The sequence below is a fragment of the Brienomyrus brachyistius genome, chromosome 12 (assembly GCF_023856365.1).
Source record: "Brienomyrus brachyistius isolate T26 chromosome 12, BBRACH_0.4, whole genome shotgun sequence".
NCBI classification, from domain to species: domain Eukaryota; kingdom Metazoa; phylum Chordata; class Actinopteri; order Osteoglossiformes; family Mormyridae; genus Brienomyrus; species Brienomyrus brachyistius.
In genome coordinates this window covers 21526087-21549282 of record NC_064544.1, presented here as the reverse complement: position 1 = coordinate 21549282, position 23196 = coordinate 21526087, and the positions used below count along the sequence as shown (strand labels likewise).

Below are 23196 nucleotides of genomic sequence, written 5' to 3'. Positions count from 1 at the left end.
CCCAACCTGCCGCAAAAAGAACGTGCATCTGAGTGCCTAAAGGCACGACGGAGAAGTTAATGGAGTGCGAAAAGTGACTGCCGTGAATGGAGAATGGATGAAGCGCAACAAGGTCACAGAGTGTCAATCTGCTACTCGGCACGTTTCACAAAGCTTCAAACACAGGCAGGTGCACCAAACGCAGACCTTTCAGGGGTAGTCACGCTGGTGCTGACGGCTCATTTTGGCTCACAAGGCTGGTTATCACCATCAAATCTCAAAGCACGGCACAACGGTGATGTGCCACTCGTTTAGTCTATGCAGATTTCCCCCTGCTCACATACACTCCAGTAAACCCAGCTCTATGAGTTACCATCCACCTCCCATCTCAGTCACACTTGGTTTGAGCCGGCCACTCATAGCAGGCTTGTGTTACCGCCCCCGTTCCCGGCACCCACCTTGCCATCTGGGGTGGCAGAGACAGCGGCGGCTGCTATTGGCCTGGCACTCGCCACGCTCCGGGAGGCCACACTGGCCCAGGCAAGAGGGGATGTCGCAGGCCTCGCCCTTCCACTGCTCGGCGCACTCGCAGTACACGCCCACGCTGCCGTTAGCCAGCCGGCACTCCCCCCGGTCTGAGCAGTTGTTGGGGCAGGTGTTGATTCTGTCGGCAGGGGGGGTGAAGAGCCAGGAGAGGCAGGTCACCCAATGTTTGTTTTCAGGTGTCCTCATTGTGGCACTCGGAAACAAACAAGCGCGCCTGTATAAACAGCAGCGGTTATGACTTCGGAAATGACACCCAGCGCTGATAGAGGTGTTTCTAAAGGAGGGGGCTTTCATTACAGAAATTAAAGGACGTCTAAGGGGAGAAGAAAAACCTCTAAAACAGTGTCAACAGACAATGATCATGTAACGGCACAGAGGTGGTGGAAGGATACGACGACGGCTTCAGGACATCCAAAATAGCTTGTTTTACAAAATGCTTTGCTTACCACTGAGCGTGAAGAGCGGACTCACACTAACAATGCAGGCCAGTGTGGCAGGGTTTACCGTCGCCGTCTACCACCCCATTAGACCTTCACATGGCAGTGGCAGTTAAAACAAACAGATATGATGCTTTGGGAAAAACAAAATGACAAGCCAATGCTGATAGCGACAACGACCCCAGAGGCTGGAAACATGGCGATGACGTCACTGACCCAGGCTGACTCGCAGAGCGCGGCACCGGGAAACGCAAGCGCTCATCACGGTGCAGGGTCACATGACCACCACCGCCCCCCCCCCCCCCCAGCAGAGTACAGACAATGCAAGTGTTCTGTTCCGAAGGGCTTGGGCAGGCAGGGTAACAAGGCCGGCTTTGTGCGGCCCAGCCCCCTTGAAAGCGGCTCTCGGCTGCTTTGTGCATCTCCACGCGTCCTGTAACACCCACCCACTGCCCGCAGTCCTGTTGTTATTACACTGGAAATATCAGCATGCTGCACTGTTTCCAGTCCAGCCGGGTTTGTCTGAGTTCTCCTCCAAACGGCAAACATCCACCTTGGCTAATGAGAGGGTGCTGCCAGGCTGCTCATGCCGTAGCTCCCAAAAATAAACGCAGCCTGAGAGCAGAGGCGTGCAGGACCGGGCTGAATGCGAGGAGATCATGGTGTCAAGGAGCTGTTTACGACGAGGAGCCCTGGGCAGCAGCCGACTCCACTATCTCACTGACAGACTTAGGATGCTAAAGAGGCAATCATTATGGCAATTACTTTTTGGTATCCATAATTATCTGCTGTAACTGAAGTTAGAACTGGATTAGGTGAAATTAAAACCTTAAACTGGGACAGCAAGGTGACCTCAGCCGGCCTGGCGCATCACGTTCACTTTGGCGTTTAAACATCTGTGCTTAATTAACATCTGACTCGGGTTTATGTGCTTCAGCCCTAAGCTACAGAACTGATTCACATAAATTAACAACAGTGACGACCACAAACAGCCTCAATCACCAGCCCAGATGAACGTGGTCTCACCAGAAAATATGCTCAAGAGCTTTTCATGAAGGATAACAAATACAGCTGAGGAGTACGGCTCATTTCGCAAGGGGAAGGACAAGGCGGAGGCACACACATGGAGGTCGTGCTTCACACGGCGCTACGCTGCCCCTCGCAGCCGTGCGATGGTGCAGCTGCCACATTTTGCATACTTAAAGGGACAGGCCGTTTCCCTCAACATGTACAGCCTGTGTTGGTGGCAGCTGGTAAAAATACACCGGCCTGAAAAACTATCTGAAATCAAATCGGTGTTATTTCATAAAAATTGTTCCTATGTGAGTTTTTAAGGGGGGTATTATTCAGCATACCCTGACAGGTGGTGTATTGGGATTGATGTCAAGAATGCATGCGAGTGACAGCCCAGGCTGACGCCCTGTCTGCCAATCAGGGCTCAAGCACTGAATATGCATGAATGACATCACCACAGCCAGATGGTCACATCAGCAGCCGCACAGACACCTTCCTACAGAAAGCTGCCCCCCTCTGTGGTCTAGACATTTCATTTTTCAAATAGCTAAATGAAAACAACTGGAGAGAGATGTTAGGGCAGGAGAACGTTTTTGTTGATGGCTATCTTGGGCGCAAGAGTTAACCTGCTAATCACGACATCCCTTTGCTCTGTCTAAATGTTTCCATTACGTTTTTCTAATTTTAGTAACTCATTTGCAAGTTCATTGTTACAGAGAAAAATTGCTTGGTTTTGAATTTCAAATTAGGACCGGTACTAATTACTAAACTAAGCATAAAGTACAGCTGTGTACGCTTCAGCCTGCAGTCAGCGGGGGAGGTAAACGGCACAGGGGAATCCACACGGAGACCCACAGGCTGCTTCTGCAGGGGTGTGCGCGGCTTACCTGTAAGAGATGTTGAAGCCAGTGAGATTGTAGGCTGCATCGCTGAAGAAGTGCAGCAGGGCGTAGCCGGATTGGGAAACTACCTCCGGGAGAGTCTCGTTGGAATAGCGCTCCGGCACGATCAGGCCGCTGTCGCCCACAAATGAGAGAGACCAAAATCACAGTCACGGTCAGACACGCACACTTGAAAGCACAGTGACACCACTTACAACTTATGGGTGAGAAAAGATGTCCCTCAAAACTGCAGTAAGACCAGAGGAAAGAGGAGTGACTGCGAAAAATCTGCGAAAAAAAGGCCGTCCTGGACGTCCATGACCAAACCCAGCAACGACCGAGAGCAAGAACACAGACATGGAAGCAAAGAGCAAGAGCCACTAACAGGCCAACGTGACTGTGAGCCGGAGAGCAGCACCTGTGGACAAGCGCGAGGCGCCCCGGGTGCCTGGACCCTAGACTCACATGCAGCATGCCTGTTTAGGTTTCCATCTGCAGTCCTACACGGGATCCGGGGCTGTGTGGAAAAGGCAGAAGCCTGGGTCATGGCTTAGGCACTGGACTGGGCCAGTCGACGAGCCGCCGTTTATGAGGGGACACGCTTAAGGCCCGAGTCGACGTGCTTCTGCACGCCGACAAAATTATTCCACTCACGCTTTAACTATCTGACAGTAGTTAACCATAAACACTTAAGACCATAAACATGGAAGTAATGACCCACTTTCCAAAGCATTTCAACACTTATGGTTTTTTCAATTCTCATCGAAATGCAGAATGCTGTCACAACCCTAACTGTAATTAAAATGAACTGTTCAATGCTATTCAATAATACTTTCAGAACAGGAATATGACACAAAGAGGAAACGCTCATCTACAGTAGAAACTGAGTATCGTGTGTTTTTGATTTTGTACACCCTCCCTGGGTTTCTGCAAGTGTACTTCCTCCATTATTCAAAAAGCTGTGTTAATGCAAAGAGCTTTTAACTTTATTTAAGAATGTAACAGAAAATATCTGCACCTATATGGCTCAGATTATAGCTATAGTACAAAGTACATTTTTTCCATCAATGAATAACCCAGACTCAATGTCAGCTCACCACCAAACTCTTTTTATACAAATGAATATACAAGACTACATATAAATTTGCAGTTAAGTCAAGGGATCTTTCCATAATGACACACTATCTAAACAAAGAATTTAATAACCAAAGGTTTAAGAAAAATCACAATCACATCTGCAATGTGAGAGAGAGACGGAGGCCTCCAAAAAGCAGACAGAATGCTCTGGAGGGGTGCCATCTACACGGTCACCAAGAGTCGACAATGACTATTCTTAGGAGTCAGTCTGAAAAAGCACCAGTTTCAGAAAAGTGAAAAATATTGCTGTGTGAGTCAATATCAATTGATTCTGAAAACACTCACATGGATCTTGTTCAGGCTGTGTCCACCAGCCGGGTCTGACATGCCTTCAATCCCACTGGCAGCATAAAGCCTTAATCTCTATAGAAACCTTCAACTTTTCTCCATATTAACTATTATTAGTGACATTTACTGTGGCCTCCTAGGGAAGTACTGCCTGTGAAACCTTGGTCTTTGCTGCCACTGCTGACATTGTTAGCAAGCACATAGTCAAAACCTGCCAGCTTTTACTTTTTGCTAACAGGCGAGAAATTCAAGCAACACACTGATGTTGAGGAAGCAGAAAGCTGAACAGTCTTCTGCAGCCCAAGCCTAGATCCGGGAGAAGAACGAGGTTTCTGTTACCACAAGTTATGCATTAAGATCATTAGAACTTTCTTGGAGAAATATGTCAAAGAAGTAGCCTCAGCAGTGCCGGACCTTGCACTTACTGACGGATAAAAGTCGTCCCAGGGTCAAGATGGTTTTTTAAATCTGAGTTTAAAGTAGCAAAGAAAAATTTAATGACTTAACTTCATCTTTGAAAAACAAGAAGTATACTTGGCAAGCTGTCCCTAAAATTAAGTCACATATCAGAGATTACAACACAGGGGACATTTCATAATACACAATTAGTGCTAAACTGATGTACGAAACACAGAGGTAATTCTGTGCCCTGTAGAACTTCTGAAGAAACAGCAGCTGCATGAAGGCTCTGTGCAGTATGTGTAGCAAGTGGTTAAAGGGCTCACTAAGACAGAGTACAGGAATGGAAAATATTAATTATTCATAGAGCAAAAGAACTTGTAAAAATGCTGAGAAATTTATGCCTGAGTTTTTCAAAAATCTCACTTTTGGAACAACATGGATGCATTGTGCATAGGAACAAATGCAGCTCTAAATAATGAACAGCATCAGTAGCTTGTAGAAGCATGTGATGAGCGCCAGTAGTGAAGATCAGAAAGATTCAGTGCTGGCGCTATGACGTTACCGATCCGAGCGTGACCGACTAGCCTTCTGCAGCCCTCCACACATGCCAGCAAGGACCAGTAAGGGAGGTGGAGGCCTGCTGTCTACCCCTCGCTCACCCCCCACCCCCCATTTCCTCCTCTACTTACGCAAGGGGGCGGGTAAAGGGAACAGCGCTCAGCCACTCCTTCTGCCAGTTTTACCCTGTAGCCAATCAAAAATAACAAGCATCTAGGAGCGACAGGTTAGGTACGTTTGAATAGGTAAACAAACCCTCCTTCTTTCTCCAAGATGTAGGGACATCAATTATACCAGAGATGGTCAACTCCAATTTTTAGGTCATCAGTCCCAAGAAAAAATGAATGATGAATTAGAAACTGTGCCACACCGGCACCACCAGACTGACCGGCACCTTCGTGTTCAGATAAAGGTGACTCACGGTAAAACATGGAAGGGCTGGTCGCCCAAACTTGGCATTCTATATGCCTGATGTAAGAGATACATGCCAACACTGGAAAACCTGAATACGTCAGCATGGTCATTAAATGCCATACGCACTATAGCAGAACCTCCACTTAGGATTCCAATGAATGGGCAAGAAAAAATGCCCAATCTCCAATTTTCTAGGACAGTACATTACTACACACAAAAAAAAAACATCATTTAGCTTAAATATCACTTATCGCATGATCAATTTTCAACAGTTTGTTCTTCCCACACTACTTCTGGTAATTTAATAAGCTGTGAAGCAACTTAAGGAAGGACGTTAGCAGTCATACACAATGGCAATGAGAGGGAAATCCGGCCCAAACACGGGACCGAAAGAGGCCCCTGACTGATCATTGTGGAACTAAAAGGAGAGCAGTATTCTCCTTCGTGTTTGTGGATGAGGAGCCCATTGAATCAACTTCCTTCAGACATTATTAAGTACATTGCAGCAAATTCTTTAGAATTTGGCATAATGGTGTGATTATCTCAATGGCAACGGCGTCTTTGGGGACCTGATTTATTGTTTTGGAATGGCCAACATTAACCAAGCCGAAATGACCTTTCAGGCCAAAATCACAGGCCTGTACTAAATCACAGAGAAAAGGGCCAGAACTCCGCCATGTCAATATGTCAGCCTGATCAGTATGTTTGGTTGAAGGTGCAATTAGAGCCATATAAATTCAGATCAAAGGCTCTTACACAACACAGACGTAACCACTCCTTTCGACCACCCCAATTACAGGCACCAATTGTCGAGGTGCCACTGGCCAGTGAGCACATTAAAGTGCCTGATGGTCCACACATTGATAAGACTTGAGACCAGAAGATGATATACATTTTCAGTTCTAAGTAATAAGTTATGTTGATAACCTAAACTCAAACCTTTAATATTACTGAAACAGAATGCAGGAAAACGGGCTTTGCCCCTAACTGTACTAAACCTCACAGAAAAGAATGAATCAAGTAACGAAAGAAGAGGTTGCACGTTGCACAATAGAGTTAATTAACCAATGTCTCCACACAGACACATGTCTCAGTAATGCCTTCAGTGTGCTAAAGACCATGTGCATTTCCAAAGACCATCACATGGTATACATATTATCAGTGACGTGAATCTAGTGTAATACCACTTGGTTTAATTATAGGTGTGGTCTGCATGACACTTATTGTGTTACCACTGGCTGTGCAGCAGATTGTGACCCATGAAATCATCCTGCACTATAAAAAAATAGTTGATTGTTCAATGCAATGAGCTCCATAATTTCGGTACATGCGTTTTTAGCTCTGCTAACTTTGAATAAAGTAAAATCCCGTTATAGTGGATTCGCTTATAACGGAATGTTGTCTATAATGGATGAGGTCCGCTGGTCCCGGCCGTGCGCCTTTAAGAACATATAGAAAAAGCATCGGATATAGCGGCCTCACATATAATGGAATTTTGCTTATAACAGACAAACAATTTGGTTCCAAGGGTCGCTTTTAGCTGTAGCTTTCTGTGGCTATAATGGACATGCAGGCTCCGCCTACAAGGCACGCGGTGTGCCGGTGATATCCAGCGTAGATATGTAGTCGGGATTATTAATAGTCACTAATCTAGTCAGGTAAAGTTGGATTACTACATTTACAATATAATAATCTATACAACAAGTGTTTCTGCTGGGGTGTGGCATGAGTAAATGGTGTCCTATAGTTGTGTTCTGAACATACAGCAACTCTGGATATAATGGACTTTGGATATAACAGACTGTTTTGCCAGGTCCCTTGAAGTCCATCATAACTGGATTTGACTGTACAGATAAAGTTTAAATAATGGCTGGAGGTATCATTCAAGACTGACATACCAGACAAATATTCCACCAATAATTTGATTTTTTAACTAATATCGACCAATACTGACCAATATGTTTTGCATCTCTAAGACTATTAATACATTTGTTAGCTTGCTAGTCAGGTTAAGTAAAGGCTACCATAGAATAAGATTTTTTTTTTGCACAAAAAAAAAAAAAAAAAAAAAAAAACTTTCCCAAAACCATTGTACCGCAAAGATGATCAGGTACCACTTCCTTTATGAATATTAATGAACCTTTCCCTGCCATCCTATATTTCAGAAATTTGCGTGCCGGCATGGCTGTTCATACCTGCCCCATGGACGTCCTAATTTAACTAATGTCTAACATAACATGCTAATGCTTGTGACTGTCCTGTGACAGACCCACATACACATGATAGTGAAACAGAAATAATATTAGCTGCACAGGTAATGCATTGATCAGTATTTATTGATGTTATGTTGCAGACAGGAGAGAGCTCCAGGCCAACTGGATCGTATAAGACTATGAACATGTGTTAACAGAGCAAATAAGAGTATCAGCAGGAATCCTCAGGCTATGAACCCACCCCACACTCTCTCTCTCTCACACTCTCACACACAAGGTGTAAGTTCACCTTTAGGTGGGACCATAATCATGAACCATCAGATGGATGAATCACGGCAGTCTCACATCCAGATCTTAGTACTGCTAAAAACCTAGAAACCGCAAACTGTCAATTCCTAAGCAAAGCGTCAAGCCTTTAACAAAAATGCCTGAAGACGACGGTGACTGAGGAGGAAATTTTCTGTACTGTTTGTCAGCAAGAAGTCATCATTAAAGGGGGATGATAGGAGTATGAAATGCTAGGGGGAGGGCAAAGAGGAAGGACGCCAAACTGATATGAAGATTATACAACCACAACACTTTTTGGCCTTGCTACTGAACCATAACGTCTGGAAGTCTGCCCCACTCCCATTGCTCTGGGCAAGCGGGCACAACGTATCCATCGTGGGCAGCAGGGGTGGTGGTCATGTGACCTCGTTCATAGCCATGCGCTTTGAAAGTGGAGACTAATGATGTTTCTCAGTCAGATGACAGCACATGACTAGTTAATTTGACGTGTTTCTCAAAATACATGGCATAAAAGAGCTTAAAATAGTATGGATTGTATTTGCTGAAAATAAGATATTTACTGTGAAACATTAACTTTTACACTAAAAATACTTGTACCGTTTACATAAATGAAGCAACTTGTGTACTCTGTTCAAAAATGGAAGGAGCGAACTTGCAATGCAAAATGAAAAAATACAAAGCAGAGCGGAGTACATTCCCCAAAAGCATAGTTGCTAATTACGTTAGTAACTTACACATTTGGAACCATGTAACTGAATGATTTCAACTAAGTTGCAAACTGGAGCTTTTGGGAAATGTACTTCAGTTCAACAGTAAAATTTGAATTTATTTAGCAAATTTTTATATTATATACAAAAAATCATTGGAAGTGCAAAGCATGTGATGTCTAAGTTTACCTTAAAGCAGACAGAAACTGCTTTGAAGCTTGGCATCCTGAACAGAACTGAATTTATTGTTCTAGTGGTCATTCATTGTTTTGCAATATTGCAGTAATACTGTGTGATTGCACCTTTTTTTCTCATCAACATTTAATCCATTGCATGTTATAACCTATAAAAAGGCTATTATGGTCTCTTTTTATAATTCACACTGACATTCCAGACTGATGGACCATTGACAGTATGGAGACTATAACAGATGCGCTGACACTTCTCATCAAAATTCATTGTCTAGGTCAGTGACTTAAAAAAAAGTGTCACTCTAAAGTTCTAACACTTTAGTAATCAAACCACATTAAATTTCTGAATGCTTCAATCATCAAGGTATAGCCAACACCTGTTTACAAGATCCACAGCTCAGTCTTGGCAAAAATGTTTATCATCTCCTTTTCACAATGTCTCAGCACCCCTGAAATTAGGTTTTTGAAAGTTTATGTTAAGAGTTGCGCACTTTGCGATAAATGTTTTTTAGACATAAAAGCCAGGTCAAGGCATGTCAGACTACGTGGAAAGTGGCTGAGAGGCACCAGACTCCAGAGGGTTAATAAATGCACATTGAGGTCCCAAAAGGCAACCACCCCCCATTCATTGCTCCCAAGCTCTTCCAGACCTGTCTGGGTAGCGGTGAAACAACTATGCCCCCCCAGCACATTTTCATTTAAGACGCTGAAAAGAAAGCTGATAAGGGATCTGTCTTTTAAAGTAAATTCCACACCTCTCTCATTCTCACCTCTGCCTCATACAACAATTCCAACACCATAGCTTCTTCTAAATCTTGGAGCCATGTGCTTTTCAAGTAAGGGTGTGCTGGTTAGCTCAATGTAGCCATCCACCTACCAATAGATGGCGCTACACTGCGATGAGGGGTAGAACCGCCAGCTGTCTAACCCACCTGAGGAACCTCTGCTGGGGCAATAGACACTGAGAGCAGAGACTCAGTAGGGAATGCGAATAGCTACAATACAACCTGAACTTCCAGAAATTTCTCATACTAAAAGTATGGCAGTTTAATTAGAGATCCTGTAACAATCTCATTATAACCAAGACAAATGATATCACAGGGAGATACTTGTTTTTTCGTGGACACACAGCTGAAACAAACCATTAACTTACATCTCCAATTTCAACTTAAGAGGACATCTTATGAGTCAGACGATATCCTGCAGGCTCCAGACATGTAAGAATAATTATCTTTCTAGCACATGCTAGAGTCCAATCCTTGGCACCGGAGTGTGCTGTAAATACCAATAATGCATCACTGGCCGCAACTTCCAACAGCGCAGGACTTTATAATTACAAAGCCCAGCCTGTCAGTTCAGAATCACCACCACGTACTTCAGTCCTTCACTTATTTATTAATTCAGTCAATCAGGGGCACGACAGACACTCAGCTACAAGGAAAATGAAAATGACTACAACTACTTGTGTTTGTGAAAAGAAAGCTGTAATTTCTATCTTCCATTAAGCCTTGGAGCACTGGTACCAATCCACGGATTGCTTCTGTGCGAACCCTCCAACAAGGGTGCATGCAGACCTGGCTGAGGGTGAATCAACTTAACTACATGCCCACATGACATTCAACAATAAAAAGCCAAGTGTATTTTACGCGTACAATACAAAACAATTAGAGCTACCAATATTTTCAACACAACACCAAGGCACATTCAGCAGGTGTTAGAAACTGAGGGAAACATTGCATCTCACTAATCAGTCCTCAGAGCAGCGTGCCAAGCTGGCCATTCAGAGCAGGAGGTGACACCAGGTGACTCAACTCAGATTTGAACCCCGGCAACTGGTGGCTGGCAAACTACTGAGGCAGGAAGAATGACAAAAAAGTATAGTTTTGATGTCACTGCCAGCTTCCCTGCCTGGGCACCAAGGTTTCAGTCTTGCCAGCTTTCCTGCCCAGACGCCATGGATACAGTCTTGTCAGCATCACAGTATGGGTACCATGGCAACAGTTGTGCCAGCATCCATGCCCTGGCACCATGGTAACAGTCTTGCCAGCTTCCCTGTTATGGAACCATGGTTATAGTCCTGTCAGCGTCACAGCCCTGGCACCATGGTAAGAGTTGTGCCAGTTTCCCTGCCCAGGCACCATGTTTGCCAGCCTGCTAGCCTTGCTCATGGGAATCACTAGTCATGGCAATGAAATTCATCCATCCTGCATCCCAGCTGCATTCTGTGGCAAAGTGGTTGAAGCGCAAACTGAGGATGGTGTTGGGCCTGAATACAAAGAGACAGTCAGTGTGACCCATCCATCCATCAATCTTCCATACTGCTTATCCTTCTGGGTCGCGGCAGGTCTGGAGGCGGAGAACAACCCAGGAGGGGGGGGCCAGCCCATCGCAGGGCACACTCACACACCATTCACTCACACATGCACACCTATGGGCAATTTAGTAACTCCAATTAGCCTAAGCATGTCTTTAGACTTTAGGGGGAAAACTGGAGTACCCGGAGGAAACTCCACGACGACATGGGGAGAACATGCAAACTCCACACACATGTCACCCACATGTAACTCCATACACATGTAACCCTGGTTCCAGAGGTGTGAGGCAACAGTGCTAACCACTGCAACACCATGCCACCCCGGCAATGAAATTCATTTTTCAAAATAGGGGGGAATTCCTCCCTTAAATGTTTCACATAAGGAAGATTTACACACCTTTGCGGTGTGGAGGGGGATACTTCTTTACTTCTTGTGAGCTTGACTGCAGGTCTTGCCTTGCCCTATTACCTTACATTGCATTTCATCACTCTCCTCCAATTTAAGAGATTCTCCACAGGCATTGCTGTAATTTGTCATCTCTTTCTCCTTCTCCCCTGTTGGTCATTTCTTTGAGCTGCATCACTGTCCTTAGGCCTTCTTTTGGTGGTTCCCTTCTCTTGTCTCTATTCTTTCCCTGTACTCCATCTCCACTGCATCATCCCTTTCCATTTAACAGCAGCAGTCAATGTTTGCATGCCTTCAAATTCCTGTCACTGAAATACGTATGCAGGCTAGCACAGATGCTGCAATAGCGGAGGGGGCTGTCACTACCCAATCCTTACCACCTGCCCGATCTGTACCTTGCACGACTGCACATGCATTTTCGAGGCACAGCCCGATCCATTCATACTGAAATTTTTCAAAAAACCATACTGGTCAACATTTACAGCAAACTGTACTGGTTGATTGTTTAACGAGAAGTAGCGTTAATGATTCCGTGGATCATTAACATGGGAAAAAAATTATTTTCTTTGCTTGTCATTTTAAGTGTTCGCTCTGGTTATCTATTTCCAATTTTTGCAAAGACTATTACCTAAATATCCCATATCTGAAATGTTGGTTTATATTTCCATCTCTTAAAATTGCTCCTATCCAGTGATATGGTATTCCGGTTTGCCCTGGTACACCTTTGGTTCATTCGGAACTGAAATATGAAGTTTAGCATATTTTGAGTTGCTGCTGCCATATTTACATCACTCTAAATTAGTGGGATCAGGAAAATAGAATTAATAACATACAATTCTCTAGTTGTTTGTCCTATTGGCATTATCTAATGACTTTGCTGCAGCATAACAGTGGCAGCAGTCAGGGACACATATGGTCACCCCACCGTGACTGGGGAGCCTAAGGAGACCCAAAAGCACATGCACAGACAAGGGCAGGTGCTATGCAGAACTTTTATTAAACGGGCAGAGGACACACACAACTGAGAATCGGAATATTTGGCTGACTATTCCATACTGGGCTAGTGGCAATCGCTGAGAAAGAGTCTGTAAAATGAACATGATGTTGTGAAAAGAAATATTAACTGGATCAGGGATCCGTTTCCCGGCAGCATAGCTGGAACCATGCAGTTGTGATGAAAGTGTTACACAAAACCAAAGTTTGAACTATCGAGGAAACTACACTGGTAACTTACATCAGGTGCCGGATATGAAACGATGTGGCACAAATCAGGTATAGCTGTATAATATGCCATAAAGTGTAATGCTGTGCATGCAGAGATATGCGGGGTGCAAATCAGACAAGTGATACAAACAGCGTTGTGACAAAGGCTTTGTAGACAGAAGGAGAGAAAGCATGCATTCTGCACGAGTGCAAATCTGGCTGAACATCATTAAACGTCACTGTAAATCTGTGAGGGAATTTCCTGCATTATATTTACTGGATTTGTGGGAATCGATCAAATTTTGCCCCGAAACCCACAATCCTGAAGTGTAATTCAGGCCCTACTGCTGCATCCTTCCTCCTAACAATACAGAATACGCAAGTATTTTAGAAAATAAGCAGTTTGACACAAATCATTTCAGCACTGAACAGGTAGCTAGTGTTTATCAGGCAGTCAGCAAAAGTTACGGAAACCCGCTGGTGCAGTACCTGAAGGCGGCCAGCAGAGGGGCGTAGATGGAGTCCCCATCATACACATAGAGGTGATCCCAGCTGCATTCTGTGGCAAAGTGGTTGAAGCGCAGTCTGAGGATGGTGTTGGGCCTGAAATACAAAGAGACAGTCAGTGTACAGATACCCTCCGCAGAGAGTCCTGACCCAGGCATTCCCACATCCAGCAAGCATGCCAAGGACACCCAAGGTTCCCTGACAAGTCAATTAAGATGTTATCTGAGAGTCTTTTAAAAACATCACCACCAAAAATGTCCAGGATGTGTCCAGTTGCTTGTCTCCTGAACGCGGAATTCCTGCTAGTTACCTAACTGGATAAAAAGTCATGCCCCTTGTTGACTGAAATGGCGTCCCTTTCCGTTTCAAAGTAATTAACAGACATCAGTCAGTGGTGCTGATTCTCAATGGCTGCAGTCCGTCAGAGTGAATGTGAACAGGGACAGAATTCAGTAATCAGGATAACCTAAGCTAATGTAAGATGCGGAGGCAGTGGGGTGGGGACCCTGCCCACCCCTGGCTGCCCCAGAGCCCAGAGAGTGCACCATTCCTAACCCCATGACCCATACAGAACAATATGCACCATGGCTGAGGGGGCAGAAAGGAGGAGTCGGATTTTTGCATTCCCACCAACAACTGGGCTTTTCTCAGCGTTGCTTGCTAAAGACTGTCTGGTAACACAACTAACATGAAAAGATGCTAAAATGACTGACTAGCAAATGATCGATTTTATCCAAACACACTGACAAACTCAGCCTGATACTCACTGTCCCTCGATCAGCCACGTGCACTTGGTCTTGTACTTGTAGTTCCCCGGCCCATCAGTCAGAAACCCAGATGGGCCCGTCAACCTTTGAGGAGAGACAAGAGAGGAAAATCTGAAGGCTGTTCCTAAACGGACGGCACAGTTGTGAGCCACATACTTAGACACAGACAGGCAGGCCACCAGACAGACGAGAGACAGACAGACAGGTCGACGGGCAGGCAGATAGATACAGACAGACAGACAAGCAGACAGACAGATAAGCAGACCGACAGGTCGATGGGCAGACAGAGACAGACAGGTCGATGGGCAGACAGAGACAGACAGGTCGATGGGCAGACAGAGACAGACAGGTCGATGGCCAGGCAGATAGATACAGACAGACCGACCGACCGACAGACAGACAGACAGACAGGCTGACAGGCTGACAGAGACAGGCAGACAGACAAAGAGACAGACGGACAGACAACCTAAAAAGGTCATTTGAAGCAAATAAAATAAACAAGTGTTTACAGTAAATCATGAAGCAGCCTCCAAATAGCGTAATAGGAATCAAAATATGAAGACCGAAGATGCAGCCTGTACAGATAAATATATAAAACACACTCAAGATTAAAGTGCTATTAAAATTCAATTAAGTATATTGGTGGTAAACATAGTATAAACACAATATTAGCACAACAAAGACGTGGGAAGATGACAAAAAAAGAAACAAATGACTGAAGAGTGACAGTAGAATGACTACAAAGTGATGTCAGTCCATCGTCCCATCTAACCTGCATCACACATTAATTAAAATTCAAACACCCGACGGTATTCCCTCAGACATCAGCAGCAAACGCCCCACACTCTGATTTGATATATGTCCTGTGCTCACACCAGTCATATTCATCTAAAAGGAACAAATAACAACTGATAACAGTGACTAGAGGTTAACACAAAAACACACAAACCACGAGAGGAGAAAGAGATGGTAACCGCAACGTGTAGATTGTTGATTTCTCATGGTTCTTTATGGGTGCTGGAAGCGTGGAGATTTATTTGTATAGTTCTGCCATTTTCCAACGATGTGGAATACAGGGTGTATTAGCAAAGTGAAGTGTTACAGCCAGGCATCTTTCATAACACAAGACATGGGATTCCCATGAGGAAAGGCCCTTCCATTACAGGACTCTCTTGCTGGCTCTCTGTCACACGGCTTACAGGTTAACTGGCGTCTCTGCACAATCACCTGTTTTTGACCCACAGAATTATATAGGGAAAACCTGTACAGACATAGAAAAACTCCACACATACTGCTGGGAAAAACCTCCCAACCCAGGAGGTGTGAGGCTGCACTGCTACCCACTAAAGCACCTTTCAACAAAGACAGATCATTACAAGCCCTTAGCGTTTAACAAGCTGACTAATATTCAGCTTTAACAAGCCTGCAAATATAATCAAGCATGACGAATAACAAAAAAAAATTGCAGCATCCTCAAGTTTTTCTTGTCTAAGCAGTCAAATGAAATGGTATTTTTCTGGAATGGATGATTTGAAGGAAACAGAGTAGGCTTGGTATTTTAATACCCATTTTTTAGTCATAACATTTTGTAACTGGTCGAGGATGCCAAGTCTACTTCTAGAAATAATTTTAAAAAGCATTTTTAAATGCCTTGACCAATTTTATGTACCTTAAATCAAGCAGTAAGCTGAATGCTGCTGAATTTAAAAAAAAGGTTTTTAAAACATTTTAAAAGCTGCCCTTTAGACACATCTTGATAGCCCACTTATCTCAGCTACAGCCAAACATTTACAAAAGTGCAGAGTGTTCTGTGGCAAACCTGGGCTCATTCAACAAAACACCAAAAAGGGTGTGCTGCAAACCAGTGCGAATCTGATAGGGGATGCTGCGAAGGGAATGGGGAGAACATCAGGCTCCCAGTCTGTAACTGGTTTCACTCAGGCCCTTTCTCACAGCGACATGCTGAACGAGTCTGGGCAGCTCAGCTTCAGCTGGATAGATGACAATCCATTGTCTCCCCTCAGTTGGTCACAGGGTGTCTGGCCAGGAAACTATCCCTTTGTGTCAGACTGCAGGTGAGCCAGCTGTTGTGGGGATTATGCAAATTTTTCCTTGAACTGAATTTTACCTCGTTACTTCAATGCTAAACAATGCTCTATCTGTAAACCGGAAAGCATGTGGTCGTCTGTGAACAGTTCCCTATTGTACAATACAGCACTGAAGCCCAAGAAACTGCACTTCGTTCTTATGGAAAAAGCCTATATGACTGCCGAAGGCAGCTCGGCTACGAGGATAGCCGGGGGGACTGCGGATATAAAATAAGTAGAAAAGCAGATGTTTGATAACAGTCTTTAGGAGCTGGAGGCTGACGGAGGCTGCAGGCTGTAGGATGTTTCCGGTCCATTCACGGAATCCCAAGACAGAGCTGCTGTCACACAGCTCGACGTAAGCAACTTCCCTGGGGCAAAGGGCACCTCAGTAGAGAGAGTAGAAATAAGCAGGGAAGGTCAGCCCAGGCCAACCATGCTTCGCAAACCTACACATGCAGAATCTGAATTCCCCTAAACTGCACGTGTGTTTCGTATAATGGCCGCTCAGAAGAAAAACATGCCATGACCTCGGGTCAGGAGCCCAGCACTCATATCCACGACACTGGCTGCCACCACACCATCAATGGCACGAGCAGAAAAGGGGGACAGGCGCCTCCCAGAGGCCACTGTGTTAGCAAATCCTCTACACTGGGAGCAGAATGCGTGTGAGTGGCCTAAGCAAGGAACAGCTGCGAAATACTGATTTTTATGAAGGTAAAGGTCACCCTGGTATGAGGCAGCAAGCCCCCCTCCCCTCCTTGTCATCTGGGAGGTTATCGCAGGCAGTAAGTGCGACAAGTTAGCCGAGCACAGGAATACAGCAAGGTGGGGGCAGTGGACAGCTCCTCGGATACATTACTGATCCGGTTCAGAGCCCTCCATGTACTCCGTGACGTCAAGCCCCATCCTTATCACAGCACCCTCCTGACATTTATAAAGAGCTTCTGGGGCTCAAGTATAGCCCTGGGGCCCAATGTTACAGGAAAATGGATGTTTATGCCCCCCCACCCGTTACATCTTATTCCATTCAACACTTTCTTTTATAAACTCCTTAACGAAGGCGTCCCGTGTTTCATAATGCATTTCACACCCATGTCTTTGAACAGATGAAACCCCACAGCTGACTCATATGTGCTGCACAGATTAAGAGGGACATGATAAATGGCACTGCAACAAAAGCCTCCTCGTACATGTAGCTTAGACAAGTAGGGAGCGAATCAGCACACACTACTGAAAGTCACTGCGTAAAATCCGTCAGTGAAGCGGGAGCGAGAGATGAAAAGCCAGGTTCAGGGACCAGAACTGATCCGATGCCGATACACAAGGTGGGTGGAAACTCCCCAATATCACACTGTACTGGGCGTCACTGCAGGAGATCAGATTACACACAGCACCAACAAAGGTGAGTTTGTGGGTGCCAACACAAATGCTAAGATAAGGCAATATAGGTTTTAGTTGCATGTGCACATCATACACTTTCTTACTTGTTTGCATTCTGCAGACCAGAGTGCAAAGTAAATTCAAGACAATAAGTACAGCAGCAGATGATAAAGCAGGAAAAATACAATATGCTGGATCTCATAACATATTGCACATTGCAAACAAAAGCAGATATTTAACAAGTCAGTGGAATAAGGCTGGAATCCTATTCATTCCCAATGACTGCAGACACCGTTACCCGTTTTGCTTAACATTCACACAAATCACACACACAAAAAACACCACAGTGCTCATGTGATGTTTAATTCAGTAAAAAAAAATAAAAAATGTTTGTTTTATGGTAAAAAAAAAAAATCATTATGTTATAAATATATATGACACTAGAAACAACCAGTAGTTAAGACATTCATTTCAAGCAATATTAAATTGAAACCTAAATCGTAGTTCTAAAGGAGCTGATCCGAGTTAAAAAGTTCAATGACAAGCTGTCTCACTGGGTGCTTTTTAATTAGTAACACCTTTGCAATGACACAAAACACTAAATTTGTGTGCTGATACGCTCCACGCAGGAGCAAAGAGCATGCAGCTCGAGATTCCCCACAACCAGTCTGCCTTTACTACATCCTATGCATGCATTTCATAAAAGGACAAACACCCACAGCGAATGGGCAGGCATGATCCATACTGCTTCACAATATTCCGATTAATGCGAGTAACCAGTCACAAAGCTGCCCCTGGGAGATGCTCAGGGCCAAGTTCAAATGGACCTTAAAGGATATCCATCAGCAAGCTGGCCGAAAAAAATGTATAAGGGCACCCGAGGCTGGACAACTTTTTTGCTGTAATTCCTGCACTGGCTACAGGATGCCGGCGCTGAATATGTCAGACATGAACACCATGTTATTGCGTTAGTGGTTCAGCCAGTATCAACGCCACAGGAAATACGCATGACCTTCCTATTCCCCACAGGGAGGAAGGAGGTCCTGTTGAAGTGCAACTGGTGTTGCGTCAGTGTTGAAATTTTGACTGGAACAATACGCAATATAATCTTTCAGAGAGTATGTGCAAGTGGCGAATGCTTGAAATGTCCCACCATGTTTCTCCCACAGGCAACAGCGTCACTAATATTTTGTTGAGATAGCAGCCCCACGTGAATCACAAGCTGTAGTGAGTGCGCAAAAAAGCCCAAGACTCCCAAATCATCCACTGTTTTTTTTATTATTACTCACACTGTCTCGCACAATTGCACGCGCTCTGTTTAGTGGGATTTTCCACTAAACGCTACTACTACCTCTCCAAACTTTCTTTGTACAAAGACTGCAGATCACTGCGCTACTAGTGTTTAACTAGTGTTAAAAGCGTAAAATACTTCCAGGTCATTACCCTCTTAATTGATTTTCTTACGCTCCCCCTACTGTGAATGGTATGCGCATGACGTCACAGCAGGTGGAAGTCACTGCACTCATACCCACTGAGTGGCAGACAAACTGAGTGACAGCGTTAGCGTTCAGCTTTAAATGCCGCAAAAAATATATCTAAAATGGGAAACAGCTGTTGGGCAACTGCACAAATAGAATAAACACTAAATGATTTATCTTTTTAGAGACTGCCAAAATCTAAATAAGTATAGGATGTGGATTGGTCACGTATGGCTGAAACCCGATCCGTCAAATAGTTATGGATCAGCGCTGATCGGTGCATCTTTTATTTAATGAAGTCCGAATCATCCATCCATAAGCTTTTTCCTTTTATTTCATTAAATTAAATTATTTCATAAAGTCTTGTGAGAAAACCTTGTTACTTGTGAGAGACCATGTTACAGAAAGAACACTTGATGTTGTTGTACTCAATGCTAACTACTTCAAGCAGTTGATGAACTGCTGAAAAATGTTTCCTGGCTAATTTGTATTTAATATAAGTAAATATTCTCTATAGGCTTCAAATCTGGACTCTGAACAGGCACTTCTGGATTTGGCCTGTTTTTCTGTTTGCCCAGGAGTGCACACAGCTAGTGCAGGGTTGTCTATGTCAGGTAAAGTCATGCAATAAAGAAATGCAGTATTACTTCAATGCACGTCTGTTTTAAGATATACATACATCCATCCATTTTCTGAAACCGCTTAATCCCAACTGGGGTTGTGGGGGGGACTGGAGCCTACCCAGGGAACAATGGGCGCAGGTGGGAACCAACTCTGAGCAGGAACCAACACACCGCAGGGCGCACACACTCACAGGGCCAATTTAGACTCACCAATCGACCTGTCCTGCACGCTTTTGGACCGTGGGAGGAAACCAGGGCCCCCAGCAAAAACCCATGCGAACACAGGGAGAGCGTGCGAACTCCACACAGAAAGGACCCGGGACCGAACCCAGGACATTCTTGCTGTGAGACAGCAGCACTAACCACTGCGCCACCGTGCCGCCAAGATGTACATTATTTGTAATTATTTAATTAGATTCAAAATATAAAATGTTATTTTGGTGGGTTGGTCCCCGCCTTGCTTCCTGCTATGGGATCTGGACTCATTCCGGAGGGCCTGCATTAGGACAAACGACTACAGGATTGATGGATGAATAAGAATGTCACGCATTAAACATTGAATAATATTTCTTTACTCTTATTGGTTGTAGCAGATGTTGGGGGCAGGGTGTGGGGGGGGGATGTGTGTGCCAGCAGTGATGCTTGCCTAGCAAACCACATTGTTGAGGTTCCGCCCAGCATCTAATTAGTATTCATAAGGTTCTATTCCATTACCAGGAGTTAAAAGTACAATTAAGTACAAATACTGACTAAAACAGTTACAAATCACCGGATTATGACATGCTTTGCTGGTACAATTTGGCAAACAAGTGCTGGAAAGGCCAGGCCACTGAGTGCAGCCTTAACCATGAAACAATGTTAATAGAGATTGAATTAGCAGGCCCTTGCCAAGCTGCCCTCTTTCTGAAGGTCGAACAATACTAGACTTTCATGTGTGCTGATGAGGACAGAGGTTCACCCAGCGGCTGGGGGGAAGGAGAGGAACCGGAGGTCAGGCTGACAATGACAGGCACCATTTCAGCTCTCATGTTAACCCCCCAATTAGGCCAGATATTCTCCAAAAAAAAATCTACTCAGTAATATGGTGGCAGTGGTGTGGATATGGAGGGCTCTGCCGGACGTGAACGTGTGCTGCGCTGTTTAATTATAACGCTCACAGGAAGAGGCTGAGCGGGCAGCCAGGGGCCCTCAGCTCAAGCTCCAGCAGCTGAGGAGAACAAACGCCACTGCTGCCCCTCTCCTCAGCCTGCCGCCCACATGACCCTGGGAGACAAGGAGGTCAAAGGTCGAGGCTCCAGCAGCTGTGGACATTATCCTGCAGGCTGCACAGGCCATAAAAGGGGTCTCAGTTTCTGGTTGAACCGTAAGCTAGCCATGTGACTTCTAGGAAGCAGCTGACACAGCAGCACAGGTTATAATCCCACACTAGCAAGGACACACCTTCAGGACACACACACACACACACACACACACACACACACACACACACACACACACACACACACACACACACACACACACACACACACACACACACACACACACACACACACACACACACACACACACACACACACACAGGAAGAATCCAATTTTCCATAAATCTTCATTAGCTATAGGCTTCCAACGGCAATCATTTAAGAGCTTCTATCTAATAGAATGGCAGCATTAACAGTAATATTATACAATGAGATCCTGTTGCACAATTTTAATTATTGTTAGGAATTACAGGTTTGGCGGTTACGACACGGCATCACGCCCAGGATGCTCGTCGCCCTGCCTGTATGGGTGAGGTCGGCGAGCCACCATCCCGAAAGGAGTCTAACTAGAGGAGTGCGCTGCAATCTTGATGACAAAGTAGGGAGACAAAACACCAGCCAAGCATTCAAGAAAACATGCCCCACACGCCCGCATTCATCTTGCTTTAATATATTCCAGGGAGGCCCGACACAGTGAGGCCTTCAGCTCAGCCTGCTGACTGGGAACAAATGCTCACAGCCACAGGTTAGTCTGCCTTGCTCTGCCCTCCAAAGGCAACACCCTAGATGCCATGGCTGAAAGAAGCTCAGTAGAGAGACAAGAGGGCAAACATTTCACTCCTGTGCAGAGCTCAGCATGCTCAATGGCAGTCATTTCCTCATGCGTGGGGTTCAATGGTTGAGTCACATGGGAGGGCCCAACACCAGAAAGGGGCAGTACGCACTGGCTGACCCAGGGATCTGACCCTAAAACATGCTGTGCAGCTGAGTGTATCATTAAGAGAAAGACAGTGTATGCAAGAACCACCCACATACAGTACCAATATTATAAAGCATCAGAATACACTTCAGAAGAATTCCATGCAAAGTCCAGGGAATCAATAAGGAAAGAAACCAAAACAGAAGCCTTATCTGGAGTGTAGGAGCCAAGGCTACCGTCTCCCTATGATAAAAGAGATATCGGCCAGCCACAGTGCTAAAGCCAAAGAGTATTGTCCAGAGAGAAGGCAGCACATTTACAATATGCCTCATCAATCTGGGGAGCCTAAACTCACAGTCAGGTAAATGGGCTGGGGCTGAGGAAAAGGAGAGCCTCGACTGCGCTCCTCGGGCTGAGGGAAAGGAGAGCCTCGACTGCGCTCCTCGGGCTGAGGGAAAGGAAAGGAGAGCCTCGACTGCGCTCCTCGGGCTGAGGGAAAGGAAAGGAGAGCCTCGACTGCGCTCCTCGGGCTGAGGGAAAGGAAAGGAGAGCCTCGACTGCGCTCCTCGGGCTGAGGGAAAGGAAAGGAGAGCCTCGACTGCGCTCCTCGGGCTGAGGGAAAGGAAAGGAGAGCCTCGACTGCGCTCCTCGGGCTGAGGGAAAGGAAAGGAGAGCCTCGACTGCGCTCCTCGGGCTGAGGGAAAGGAGAGCCTCGACTGCGCTCCTCGGGCTGAGGGAAAGGAAAGGAGAGCCTCGACTGCGCTCCTCGGGCTGAGGGAAAGGAAAGGAGAGCCTCGACTGCGCTCCTCGGGCTGAGGGAAAGGAAAGGAGAGCCTCGACTGCGCTCCTCGGGCTGAGGGAAAGGAAAGGAGAGCCTCGACTGCGCTCCTCGGGCTGAGGGAAAGGAAAGGAGAGCCTCGACTGCGCTCCTCAGGCTGAGGGAAAGGAAAGGAGAGCCTCAACTGCGCTCCTCGGGCTGAGGGAAAGGAAAAGAGAACCTCGACTGCGCTCCTCGGGCTGAGGGAAAGGAAAAGAGAACCTCAACTGCGCTCCTCGGGCTGAGGGACAGGAAAGGAGAACCTCGACTGCGCTCCTCGGGCTGAGGAAAAGGAAAGGAGAACCTCGACTGCGCTCCTCGGGCTGAGGGAAAGGAAAGGAGAACCTCGACTGCGCTCCTCGGGCTGAGGGAAAGGAA

At 45.5% G+C, this 23196-nt stretch overlaps 1 protein-coding gene across 1 annotated transcript in view; it reads right to left on the bottom strand.

The window, feature by feature from the left end:
• The window catches only part of atrn (attractin), a 113104-nt gene that overhangs the window by 79806 nt on the left and 10102 nt on the right, over positions 1-23196 (bottom strand). Inside the window, exons 2-5 of the mRNA XM_048969979.1 lie at positions 14253-14336; positions 13468-13581; positions 2864-2992; positions 438-643 (exon numbers count right to left, since the gene is read on the bottom strand). Of these exons, the coding sequence (XP_048825936.1) occupies positions 438-643; positions 2864-2992; positions 13468-13581; positions 14253-14336 (533 nt within the window). The remainder of the gene's footprint in view (positions 1-437; positions 644-2863; positions 2993-13467; positions 13582-14252; positions 14337-23196) is intronic.